This window comes from Strongylocentrotus purpuratus, unplaced genomic scaffold (assembly GCF_000002235.5).
Source record: "Strongylocentrotus purpuratus isolate Spur 01 unplaced genomic scaffold, Spur_5.0 spur5_scaffold_14, whole genome shotgun sequence".
Lineage (NCBI taxonomy): Eukaryota > Metazoa > Echinodermata > Echinoidea > Camarodonta > Strongylocentrotidae > Strongylocentrotus > Strongylocentrotus purpuratus.
In genome coordinates, this window is record NW_022145599.1 from 7,364,312 (window position 1) to 7,378,595 (window position 14,284).

Sequence of the window (14,284 nt, forward strand, 5' to 3'; positions counted from 1 at the left end):
TTCTCGATGTGCTGAGCCATTATACTCATAGTTATAAAAGGCCTACTCGTTTCAGCCTGTACCATGGAAAAGTGTTTGGAATGCACTCAACCCAGGTGAGGTAAATGGGAACCTGGTAGGATTATTCCTTCAAATGCACTGTGCGCTGATAACGACTGCCGGAGCTAAAGCTAGGGTAATAATTTCCAAGGCTCTTTAGAAGCGCATAGAGACGTTATACAATGTAATATGAGCTATACAAGAACTGAATATTACTAGTTATTATTATCTTTTCATGTTTAAGATCTTTAAATACATTTCTTGAAGATGATGATGATGAAGAAGAAGAAGGGAAAATAATGAACACTATCGAAAAGAATTTCGAAAAAAATCAACCTAAGGCAATGTCCATCATTAATAGGGACTTTTAGATTCTGCACGACGAGAACGTGGACTGCCCTTTTAAGGCAATGTGACGTCACTGCCAGTGCCTTAAAAGGACGTCAAATTGCCTTAAAAGGGCAGTCCATGTTCTCGTCGTGCAGAATCTAAAAGTCCCTATTGTTGAAATGTGCGAACATTACAATAACGTGTTACGTAATCCGAACATGATTTTAAGGGATATGCAATGGGGTATTGAAATTTCTCTTGAGTTGATATAAAGTTTTGCGATCTTGATCATGATACGATAGACCAATGTGCATTTTAATTATAATGCTGTAACCATGGTATGACATTCAGCATTTTGAATCAGGTGAAACATTACAAAGGATGAATTGCAAAAGTTAAAGCGTGGACAGAAAGCCTAGCATATCGCAATAAATGCTATAAGATGTTTAACAAAAGAAAAAACAAGAACAAGAACCAAAAAAAGAAGAAGAAGAAGAAGAAGAAGAAGAAGAAGAAGAAGAAGGAACACAAAAAGAGGAGAAAGAAGAAGATGTGGATGGGGAAGAACAATAACAAGAAGAAGGAGAAATAAAAAACACTTTTTAAATAAATAGTGATTACAGGCAGGTTATGCTTTTGAGTTCTACTAATGCTGACAGGTTCAAAATCACTTGGTTTAAAAAAAATGACAATTTAAAAACTTTTTAATGTGGCTTATAATGCATGTCCTAGTATATTGTTTTCAGAGGCATGGCATATTGATTAAAACAATGTAACAATAAAGACAACATGTAACTGTTGCCAATTTAACGGAGAAAATGCGATGAATTCAGCTCTTAAAATCCTATCCTGAAAAGGATAATAGGAGAAATGTATAGTGGCTGAGTAATGTGCATTAAGAAAGATTAGGAAATCTGAGTATTAACTTGACTTGTGCTTAGCATATAGGTCCCTATGTGCAAATAAGAGTTGTGGTTTTTATGGAAGATGTTTTCCAACAGGTTTTTGTGAGTTTAATGGTTTGAACAATCAACCTACACTGCATGGTAAACGATCCATAATGAATAATTATGGCCATGTTCTCTTGATAGAAACTAACCGTGGCTGCACATTCTTTAATTTGCAACACTTAAAAAGACTGAATGATCATGAAGTTTTTCCCTCAAGAAAGTCATGCAAAAAAAGTTTTGCTACAATAATTTAGAGTCAATAAATAGCTTTCCAAAGACTGATATACGTCATCATCATATTACTCGAGAAATCTCTGTGTGAGTATATGCTGATCAATATTAATACAAAAAAGTAGAAAATATAGATGGACTGTATACATTAATATTATTGGTCCCGCTTGAAATGTTTCAATTGTACTCTTTATTGATTAGTAAAGAGTATATTTGACATATCAGTGACATGTCCTCTCAACAAGCAATCCATAATTGCCTTTTTAACTTGCAGTTATGTCAACACCCCATTAAATATATTAAATACGGTCTGGTTGAATGGGTGTGCTTATCAATAATTGTGAACGATATTCATAGCGTTGTAGAAGGCTATTGCACCATGCAAGAACGCGCAGTAATAACGATTGATTGATCAGCGAATGAAAGAAGAAGTAGACTCTCTAGAAAGAAAAAAAAGAGGGGGAAAGGGTAGAAAAACAGAGAGGACGGATGAGGGAGATGTTAAAGGAAATGATACGACCCCCCCCTACATCTATGGTGGCCTTGTTCTCTCTCTCTCTCTCTCTCTCTCTCGCATTTCATTTACCGAGTAAGACTAATGATGCCCCCATTAAACCAATGCCCCCCTCCCCTTCATTACTGGGCCCTGGCTACGCCCGTGGCGTTGTGCACGAGCTCTTTACTGATTGGTGAAGTACACCACTTGTTAGTCACAACCGATGAGAGCCCTTTTTAGCATCCAGCTATATCAACATCATATTATTATAAAATGAGATTACAATGAAAAGTACTCTCAAATATTGGGGAAATCCAAGATAAAGCATTGCCATCAAGCTTTGAGCTTCGTGAACGGACATTGAGTGAAACGTCTTGATCGATATTAGGCGAAACCTTAATTATATTGATATGTTTATTGAATTTCTACGCTAATGGGAAGTTTGAAGGGGATCACTTTCAGTATACCTTCTTCCTGTAGGTAGGGCGGAACTATGATATTTTGTTTTTCCTGTATTTCTCTCTATTTTCCTTAAAATTGGAGATGCTCAACTTGAGAAGTAACGTTCCTTATGATATGGTATTCTTGTATTAGGTTTGTGGTTCAAACAGTGGCATGCTCGAGCCACCTTGTTACCCATATCCCCTTTCAATATAGCCCTGTGCCAAGTATAAACTGAGCAAACATTTGTGAGTCTATACACGCATCCATCCTATCCCCTGGTTTTCGTCTTTCTGAAATTATCATCATAATAATCTTGAAGATTATTTGATAATATCACAACATGGTGCTATTCTAACATCTCTGGATTGCATAACAAATCAATAAAAAGGCACAATTGATTAAGATGCATTCCTCAACTCAAATTATCCGCGAATACTTACGAGTGAATCGAGTGATGAAACAATTTGATGCGGTTTATTAAACACATTTCATTCATTGAAGAAGAAAAGAACGAATGCCGGGCACGCAGCCGGATACATCCTATGCTAAATACACCATTGAAAAGTAATGCAATGATTATAGATCTTTTTGTTAACTCTATACACAACGTTCACTTGATCACGGCATACAAACAGGCATTTTTATGTATGTATTTATAATTATCAATTTTCTGGATTGGAGATAGTTCTTCTTTTCGATATATCGTTACTTTCCTTCCTTGATGAAAATACAATGTAGTAACATAATTGCATATTATAGTCATTGCTTTTCAAATGGAATCATCTTCCAAATTAATCATCTTTCAAATTAAAAAAGCATAACTATGTGACATTTTAATCATCTCTCATCAATTTCTCTTTATGGTACAATATGCCAGTAACGAGAAATACATTGTCAACTAATAATCATTGTCTTCTTGAAATTGAGTTTTTCCCCCGACGTCTATAATGAAGAAAAGGACTGCATGCGTCCGATCATACACTATAATACATGATAGAGATTCGAGTCATTTTGGTGTTGTATGACGCAATGGCGTGGCGCTTCTCTAAGCAAGTCGTGTAAATTACCGGACTTCTAATCTGCTAATGGCGGCGTCATTGTTGCCTTGAAAAGACAGAAAATTAAATTCTATTTTTTCTCGGCTAGCAAGACAAAACTGATGTGGAATGAAGGATACGTATGACGTACCTCAATCAATCAAACAAAACGGATAGTAAGTCGTTTATCATTCGTGGTTAATATTCAGAAGAACTCACTTAACGGAAAGCTGATGAAATAGAAATAAACCATTCTCTTTTTACCTAACGAGATATTGATGGGCACATCCCGGGGTACATAATTATCGAACAATGGATCATGAATGCTAGAACAACGAACATTAAAGCTCGTCTGCACAAGTTTGGCCAGGAGGGATTAGACCTCACTGCAAGGTCAACGACAAGTGGTTATCTCATCAAATCAGCTCTCAATTAACATAAGGCAAAAGAGGATCATGGGGGACCAACAAGCACCGATTAGGCATTGTTTGCCATATAGAGGGCGCAATTAGCTATACGTTATAGAGAGGGGCTTTAAACCTCTTTTCTTCACTATCCTGATATCAGCTTAGTAAGCAGATTTTGGCAAACTTTTAGTATTTCATAATTTTCTTATTATGTAAACTCATTTCTTTATACATTTTCCGTGTTATTCTCACATTTTCCCAGTCATTTTTTTTCTTTGTTTTAAGTTCCATGATCTGCAATTAATGTTTATTTGTATCGCTTCAAATTTAAAATGCTATAGTATGATTTACTGCAAAAATGATTTTTCTAAAACTATTTTTTTTTTGCAAATGATTTTTATGATATAAATACAGCAAGTACATTTTGATTACTTGCAGCAATACAAAAGACTGGTCTAAAGTATGGAAATATGTAGATTTAATTATCTCTAACTTTCTAATCACTCTTCTTCTTCTTCTTCTTCTTCTTCTTCTTCTTCTTCTTCTTCCCCTTTCTCTTTTAAATTTTTTTTCTCTCTGCGTATCTTTCTCTCTCTCTCTCTCTCTCTGTTCCTCATTGTCTCTTTCTCTGTCTTTCTACTCCTCTCTCTCTCTCTCTCTCTCTCTCTCTCTTTCCCTCTTTCTAACTATATTACATTTTCGCCATCATCATTTAGATCACGTAGCTGACAATTATTTTGACAATTATCATTTTTGTGCTGCATTGTTTTCGCTGGATCATACCAGCATGGTATGGTTAGTCATACCCCCCCCCCCTCCCCCTTTTTTTCCCTGTTCTTCATTCATGAAACCATGATGTGTACATAATCACTAGCTAAACTAATATAGGCGTTTTACACACGACGCACCCAACCCAATGGCTATGAATTAAAGGCTCAAATTTACATCTATCAATGTAATTTAGCAAAGTGCCGTATTGAATAAGGTGTCCATAAATATCGTACGTCATAATTTTATGTTATTTTTATACAAGGAAAATTAGAATTATAATTGAAAAAAACAAACTCGTCGTTAGTCCTAAATACGCTTCATCCACAAACAACTGATTTTGAGTTAAATACATGCAAAACCAAGATGAAAGGATTTAGCAGTAAGTGTACAAAAAAAATATCTGTTATCGATGACTGTAATTCTCTGCTCTGTAAACATGTGTTTTATGACAAAATGATCCGATGTTTTCATTCATGAAGAATGATACATGAGCGTTTTACACACGATGAACCCGACCCAAAATGGCTAGGAGTTAAAGGCTTAAATTTACATCCATCAATGTAATTTAGCAAAGTGCCGTATTGAATAAGGTATTGGCCTATGTCCATAAATATTAGAAGCTATCGTACGTCATATACGTGATTTTTTACAAGGAAAATTATAATTGAAAAAAAAGCAAAGTCGTCAGTAAAAAATACACTTCAGCCATAGACAATTAATTTTGCGTGAAATAAATGCAAAGACAAGATGAGACGATTTAGCATTAAATGTACATAAAGTTTAAAGATAAGCTTGAGTTCTGGTAATGATAGAAAATAAATTCTCACAGAATCCAACAAAACTTACACTGAATATTCAAGATTACTAAAGACATGTGCCAAACGGATTTGATTTGGTAGAAAATGTAAAGTGGCTGAGTAATGAGCATATAGAAAGATTAGGAAATCTGAGTATTAAAGTAGGCCCGACACCATGACTTGTGCTTAGCATAATTATGTCCCTATGTGCAAATAAGAGTTGTGATTTTTATTGAAGATGTTTTCCAACAGGTTTTTGTGAGATTTTTATTTTATTTTAATGGTTTTAACAATCAACCTATATTGCATGGTAAACAATCCGTAATGAATTATAGCCATGTTCTTTTGATATGCAATACCCATACCAGAGCTCAAGATTAGCTTTTAAATTAATATCTGATATCGATGACTGTAATGCTCTGCTCTGTAAAGCCCTCATCCCACCAAACTAGTTCTCACTACGTTCTGGAACAGTCCTAAAAAATCTTAAAACGGGTTGTGGTCAGTAATATAAACCTGAGCGTTCTTGCCATATCTCATTTCCGTTTAATAATACTCACTATGAATATGACGGACAAAGAAAGCGGACAAAATATACAGTTTCTCAGGTAGACAAAGGAACATCCCTTCACTGCTATTATGTAAACATGAGTAAAAACAGGTGAATATGCATGTTACACCTGTTCTACACATGTTTACATAATAGCAGGGATGTTTCTTTGTCTACCTGAGGAACTGTATATTTTGTCCGCTTTCTTTGTCCGTCATGTTCATAGTGACTACTAATAATTGATGCTCGACCACGTCACGTTGTAATGCGTTCCTATAGGACTGAAGTACGAAAATCATTACGTTTGTAGTACGTCCTCCTTGTTTTCAGTACATTGTCACTCCGTCTAATTGCAGGACGGGGACATTTTTGAAGAGGCTCAAAGTTCTAGAGCACTCTACCTAGTCCGAGCCCGTCCATGAAGTTCTAAAACAGATCGTAAACAGTTGCTACTACGTTCAAGTCCGTTCGCACACAGTTAGATCCCGTTTGGCAACATTTTAAAGAACGTAGTGAGAACTAGTTTGGTATGATGGGGGCTTAATCGTGTGCTGTACGACAAAATGATCCGCGGTCTATTTCCTACACTAATCGAGGTCTTAACTCTAACCCTAAATCCAAAACTTTACCCAATCGTAATCCCAATGCTACCTAAAACGCAATCTTAACCCCATCCTACAGTCTAACCCTATATCTTTGAAAAATGACATAATAATACAAGGAGCTGAACGGGCGTGTGCTCTAGCGACAATTAATCCGCGGTTCATTTCCTATACACTAGTTGAATTCAGTTGGAAAAAAAACTATACCAAACCCTTAACATATAATCCTAAACTTAACCTTAAACGTAATCTAAAACCCAACGGAATAACTTTTACCCCTAACCTTATATCTTCGCGAAATTGTATAGCCCGGTGAAAAATGTGGCTGGAGCACAATTATGTCGGATCGCATCAACCTGACTTACCATTGGCTTCATCGTAAGGAATATGACGGCAAGGTTTCCCCATCTCTGCTCCAGGCATGTGGCAGCCACATAGGCACAACATCATCAGCAACACCAGCAACTCCATCAGTGGTGCATTGACGGCGTGAGTGGAGTTACGCGCCCGAGAAATACCCGGCATCCAGGCTGGCATCCCGCTCAGTGTTCGCGCCATTTCTCAATCCACAGACGATAAACGCAAACCAGAAATTGTCTTTCTCGTAAAGCTAATTAAGCATAATTATGATCTCTCTTCATTTTCCAATGCAAATGAGTTCGATGAAAGGGAGAAACATAAATTAATACCAATGCTTCAAATTACATTCGGCTAATGAGTTACGATTCAATTCCACTTGTCGTTTACAGTTAATGACAATGCAACTGTCAATATCGTTGTAATTTTGTTGAAAGGTTGATAACTTATGGAGAAGTTTTTATTTCCGAGTCGGGTAAGAATCAACCACGTCATAAGACTTGTTGAATGTTAGCCTCCGAGCGGGCCTTCGAGGCCTTATTCAACGCGTTACATGCTCATGAGAAGATGGTTCAATATTAAATCTTTATCTCGGAAAACAAAGAAGCAAACCTATATTCTTCAATCAAAAGCGAGAATGGAAGTAAAATCCTTCGAACTTCGTCTTCTTCTTCTTCTTCTATTTCTCCTTCTTGAATTGAACTCCTCCAGACCTGCGGGATCCTATACCACAGGTAGGTTATTAGTACAGATGAGTAGAATATTCAGATAAAACTGAAAGACAGTTTACCACCGACACTCCTGGCATCAGAAAACTGAAGAATAAATTGAAAATTGTAAGTTCAGAAGATCGGGAGCTGATGCATGCACGCAATTTGTTTAATGAAAATGAAAGTCGACGGAGCAAGCAGACGACACAGACAGCCATTGGACCATTCCTAACAAGTATTAGTCTGCGCGATCAGACTATATTTTCGAATTAACCTAGGGGCAATGCAGATATCCGATTGTTAGTAGAATTAGAAGAAGAGTTTAACGATTGGAAACAAAAAAGGGAAATTAATAAGCTATAGAATAGTGCAGAACAGAAAAGAATAGATTGTGATAAGATTTTATATTAATATGAATTCACGTTGAACAAGGAATTCTTGTGACCTAAGATGATAACAGAAAACAAAATAGAATTGAAAACTAAAACCTTAAAGCTAGAGGAGAAACTATGATTATAACAAAATATACGAAATAAGATAAAGTAGAGCCATAGTTAAATAGCACAGAATAAAATTTGATCATCTAACTAGACCAGAATATAGAAAAAGATTTTCCACCCCCCCCCCCCCCAAGAAAAAAACAAAAAAACGATGAATACTAAAAAAGCAGACTAGAACAGACAGGAATTATGAGGAACATGATTAATTATGATCGAACAGGAGAGAATAGAATTAGATAGGTTGTAATGAAATTACAATAGTCAATGAAAGTGACGATTTAATCAGGGTGATTACCGTATTATACCTGAAACACGATGTCACCTTGGAGTATTCATGTTTGGGATATCAACAATAGACAATTACAAGTTGCAAAACGTCATGATAAGTGAGTGCATTGTTGTAAGTTCAAATTCAAGTTTTGACAAATGATTGATCATAATCCAACCAAAGAGGATCATTTTCATTTCAGTTTCAACAAAGAATAACAAAAATCTAAATTAGTGCAAAATAATGTAAAAATTACATAAAATAGATTTTTGATTTTTTTTTTTGCACACAAAAGCGTGTCGAACTTGGTGTCGGTTGTTTTGTTTTTCCACGTGGAGGGGGGGGGGGGGGTTGCTTCATCTTCTGCACAGTCTCCTTTCCAGCATATGATATTATTTCAATGTTCATAAAGTTAAAAAAAGTTCAAAAACACGTAAACGCCATATTAGGCTCATCACCTCAGCGGCGCTAGAACATTTCTAATGGAATGGGTGGGGATAAACACAGGTCTCAAACGTCTCTGAAAGGGGGGTAACACTGCCTGTGCGTATTATATGCACTTTAATCCAATTATATAGTTTTGGAAGCGAAATTATGTCCGGGCCGGGTAAACTTGTAGATATCATAGGGGAGATTTTCGGGGGGGGGGGTAGTTGTCCGAGGTTATTGTATTTCATGTGTGTGGGGCTGATGGAGACCATGGGCAGTCGTCCTTAAACCGTAAAATGTATCATTTACACGATTATATTATAATTCAAAAAAACAAGTCCATCTTACTGATTATTACTATATGTACCGTATAAGTCAATGGTGTAGTAAAAAGGGCTAGCCATTGAGGGGGCACTGATATCTGGGAGGGGGTATGTAACTAACCTGGATTGACTTAAATACCATAAAGAGGGCGATCAAAAGAGGGAAGGGTGTGGATTTTGGACAGGTTCTAATCATTTCCACGTGGCATACCTCCTCTCCCGTTCTTTGCCAGTCTTCCCTTCTTCCCTTATTTTCCCGTGTTTAGCCATTCAATTGGGCAAGTGCCCCCTAGCTACGCCTCTATACTTTATTAATCGTTTATATTCCATGAATGTACTGATTTGGCATTCACACAATCTTTAGTTTGAATGTGAAATTGTATTTGCAGAAAGAGAGTGGGAAACATAGTAATGAACTTGGCTACCAGCACAATTCATATTTGAAGGAAAATTGCTGACGCCTCATAGTTTAATATACTTATGACCTTTAATCAACACCTCCTTTAATTGTGGGAAGGTTCCTGATGTTTGGAAACATGCAATTGTTGTTCCAATCCCCAAAACAAGTCCACCGAGTAATGGTAAATTAAGGCCGATATCTTTGACCGATCATTTTGCTAAAATTATTGAAGGTTTCATGGCAAAATGGATATCACAGGACATTGGACAACAAATCGACCCGTTTCAATTTGGTAATAGAAAATGTTTATCAACATCTCATTGTTTAATTAATATTCTTCACCATTTGTATTTAAATGCCGAAATCTCTAAAAACGTCGTCAACAATTCTTTTAACTGATTTTAAGAAAGATTTTGATCGCATTGACCACACTGTCGCTATAAGCAAGTTACATCTAGTAGGGGTCCGATCCCCAGCAATAACTTGGATATGTGACTTCCTTTCTTGTCGTACACAATGAGTTTGTTACCATGGTGTTTTGTCTGATTCATGTACTATTAATGCTGGTGTCCGTCAGAGCACGTAACTGGGTCCTTTAATTTTCTTAGTTATGATTAATGACTTTCAAATAGATAATAACATTCACATTTTTAAATATGTTGATGACCTTACAATGATCGAGTGTCGCAAACTAGTCCAAGATTCTCAAATGCAGGAAGCTGCTGACAATCTATCTGTCTGGGCTAATGTTAATGACATGAAATTAAATCCTATAAAATGTTTAAAAATGGATATCTGTTTCTCCAGGGCACCCGTTAATCAAACTAGTATAATTTTAGAGAATGGTTTATTGGAGACAGTGAGTGAAGTTAAACTGCTAGGAATTAATATACAGAATAATTTAAAGTGGGATGCTCACATAAAAGACATCGAAAAAAGGGCAAGCGCCAAACTATACATGCTACGTTCTCTGGTGAAATATGGTCTTCCAAAGGAAGACCTTATTACTGTTTTTGTGGGTTATATTCGCCCTTTACTTGAATATGCCAGTCCTGTTTGGAGTGGAGGACTCACGCAAAACCAAAACGAGAGATTGGAGAGAATACAAAAAAGAGCGTTGCCGATAATTTTTCGTAGGGATTATGATAACTATATACAATTTCACTTGCACAATCTCAATTACAAAGATTAGATGAAAGACGCCAATATTTATGTGTACTTTCTTTCAAAAAACTTCTCCCAATTTCTCCCACAAAAACATTGAACTAGAACACTTAGAAATTCAAAGAAATTCCAGATTTTAAATGTAAAACCAGTCGCATGCAAAATAGTCCTATTCCAAATTTGATTCGCCTGTATAATAATAGTTAATTTGCTCATGTTTATATCTATTGTAATGATTTATCATTGAAATGTCTCGATTTCTGTACATTCTTGTAATGATTTTGTATATCGTACCGGTATGTTTTAATGATATTGAATTTCATTTTACTTCTAATTTTGAATAATTATTTCAAATATTACTAAATGTTCATAAACCCCTGCTCTTGCCGCTATCCTTGATTATTTTACCACTATACCCACAACTGCAATATTGTAACATGACGAACTGTTGTATAATTTACCTTAGTCCATATTATGTTGGCATGTAATTATGTTTATACCTTTTGTCTTTTTTATTTGGTAGAAATTATGTTCATTAAGTGTTTTTTTAATTGTTTATGGTATTTAGGCAGAAGTAAAGTGACACGTTTAAACAATTTTTAACTAAATGTTATGTAGGTTTTTTACAATGTATATATCCAATTCGTGTAATTCATGTGCAATTCAGTTGTGAAACTGCCATTCATGAAAGATGCAATAAAATATCATTTATCTATCTATCCATCTATCTATCTATCTATAATACCCATCGTGTGTTTCATGTTTATTTCATTATGATATCATAACATAATTGATTCTTGTTTTCATGCAACCTATGAAGGTTTTACTTCAGAAATGGGAAGAGTTTTAAAATGCTTCTGAACCATATTTGTGATGCGAGCGATATTTTCACTAGCAATGTGAAAACATTCTGATAATCGAAATAAGGATCATTTCATTTATCAAAAGAATCAAATATTATGACGTAAATTAACAACTTTATAATACTCTTCATAATTGCTCTCGCAGCATGTAGGCCCACAATATTGCAACACCATGTGTCATTTTCTGTGCAAACTGTTCTTTCAATTTTGCCAATGGCATCTGAGTGTATTGATATCTAGGAGTATGTCGTCAATAGAACTGTTTTCTTAAAACATAGATATATGTTGCAGTTAAAGTTAATGAGTTTCCCTACACACTATAAAGTAAAATTTATTCTTTGTACATACAGACAATACGCAGTGTCTATCTGCATGGTAACGAAAATTAAAGTGCATCAACGCGTTTCTCGCTGGCATGGCAACTCTATTTGTTGCTTTACAGTTTGTGGTTATGCATGGTGTGGCTGTGCATCAAAATGGCACGACTGGTTGATTATTAATGCGATCTTCTGCCATCCTCCGCGCATAAAAAGACACTCCATCATCTACAGACTATAAGCATCGTTGACAATTAATCTCTATTGTGTTTTAGACGGTGTGGTAATGGGTTTTCCACTGGGAATATTGTATACTATTCCCATAACTAGGGTAATAACGAAGTTAGATTATTGTCCGTTTTGGCGTTCGGGATATCGGAGCAAGGTTGATTAAAAGATTAAATCTTGTATTGTCTCCTTTCTGTTCCGGGGTCTCTATCGCATCAGCAATTATCGTATTGATGTTGCCCAGGGCAAGGAGATGGGGAAAAGGGTGTGAGACAACATCCCCTCTCTCTCTCTCTCCCTCTCTCTCTCTCTCTCTCTCTCTCTCTGTCTCTCTCTCTCATGTTGGAAAAAAGTTTGGAACAATAACTTATATTATTATTATTAATGTCAAGAAAAGATCTACATAATCAAAGTTTTTTATTTTCTTTCACTTGCTGGAAATTATGATATTTTGATGATTATTGTTTTACCTGACTGCTAAGAAAGCATGAATAAGCTTGTAAGTAAACAACCAGGGGACCAATACTGCTTTCTTGACATTAATGATATCATGATGGCGGTCTCCTGCGTTTTCTGTAATTTATCTTTTTTCATTGAAATTATATTTGTGTTTGTATGCATCTTTTTTAATGTACTTAAAAATTTATAATTATGTAAAATGAAGAAATATTTGTTACTTTATGTATATGATTATGTTCTATTTTGAAAAATGCAGAAATAAAAACAAACAAACAAACAAGTCCTCTCCGATGGACTTGGTAATTACGATTTCGAACCCAGGATTTCCCGGTAAGGAGACCTCTGCTCTACCACTGAGCCATTCTTGTAGCCACGTCAAAGAAGCTCCTTAACGAAACCTTTCAACATATTATATTTTATCTCAAGAAATCATTATCTATAATCACGTACATTATAACACCTCTAATATTCCGTTTGTATTTCTTACCCTACCCAACTGAAGACAAAACTGAACGTATAACTATGAACTATACGGTTTATTATAATGAAGGAGAAGAGTAAGACAGTGTTAGTTCATGATCTGGGCGGATCCGGCGCAAAGTGCATGTGGACCTCTTCATTTTGTTACATACATGTATAAATACATGAAATTATACGGAATAGAAATGTTTACATCAAGATTCAATGGTAAGCCTGTGGCGTGACATGGGTACAACCATTGGTTGAATAATGAAGCTACCAAATAATGAATCGCTTAAAAAAATGTTTGTGGTTTCACCAAGTCCACTTTTATTCATAATTTTCATTGCTTTTTTAAAACGGTCTTGGCTTTATATCCAGCATTGGTATAGCATGATAGATTAGAACATAAACTTTGTTATCCTTTCTGTTGTTGATGTTGCTTTTTCCTCTTTTTTAAATTTGTATAAAGACTCTTCTTTGAAATTTGTTGTATACAATATTAGCACATCGAGAGAATCATCAATAATATGCCATGAATATTATTTTCTATATTATTGATTTTATCTAAATAAAGAGTTTAAACTTGTGCAAATTATCAGAGGTAGTGAGAAATATACCACCGAATAGCACTCGAACATAGCTACAACGCAGCATGACCAGGAGAAAAATAAAACTTTGTGACCTGGAAATATTTTCATTTGTTTAAAAATTTAGTTCTGATTCATTAACCGATATAATTTGACGTCAGAATGGCGGCAAAAGTCAACGATTAGGAAGAATTACACCTGTTTTAATTGAACGGAAAATCAACAGACTATCATAATACGCGGTCGCATTGAAATAATTTTTGGAGGGAAAAAAAGCCTTTACTGTACCCTCGTTATACCTATATTTTGTATACATTGACCATTCGTCTGCAAGCTAGGTCTAGATTATCGTATCTTTGTACTGTATTAAATGAACTGTAGAATATTATCAAATGAAAAATTTAATGTGTGGGTGTTCTATTCCTGCTATATGAGCCGAAATTAGGTTTCCTTTCAACGTTTCCATGAAAAAAGATGTATAGTCCATTTCGGTTTTTCCATTATTTTCGATCATGATTTGTGAAAACAGACACCATGGTTACAAAAGCTTACGAACCAAATCG

At 35.4% G+C, this 14,284-nt stretch overlaps 1 protein-coding gene across 1 annotated transcript in view; it reads right to left on the reverse strand.

The window, feature by feature from the left end:
• Nucleotides 1-7,498, reverse strand: part of REJ6 (receptor for egg jelly 6) — a 70,588-nt gene extending 63,090 nt beyond the window's left edge. The window contains 1 exon segment of the mRNA NM_001098460.1: nt 7,020-7,498. Coding sequence (NP_001091930.1) covers nt 7,020-7,212 — 193 coding nt within the window. The 5' untranslated portion in view covers nt 7,213-7,498.
• Between the last annotated feature and the right edge of the window lie 6,786 nt (nt 7,499-14,284).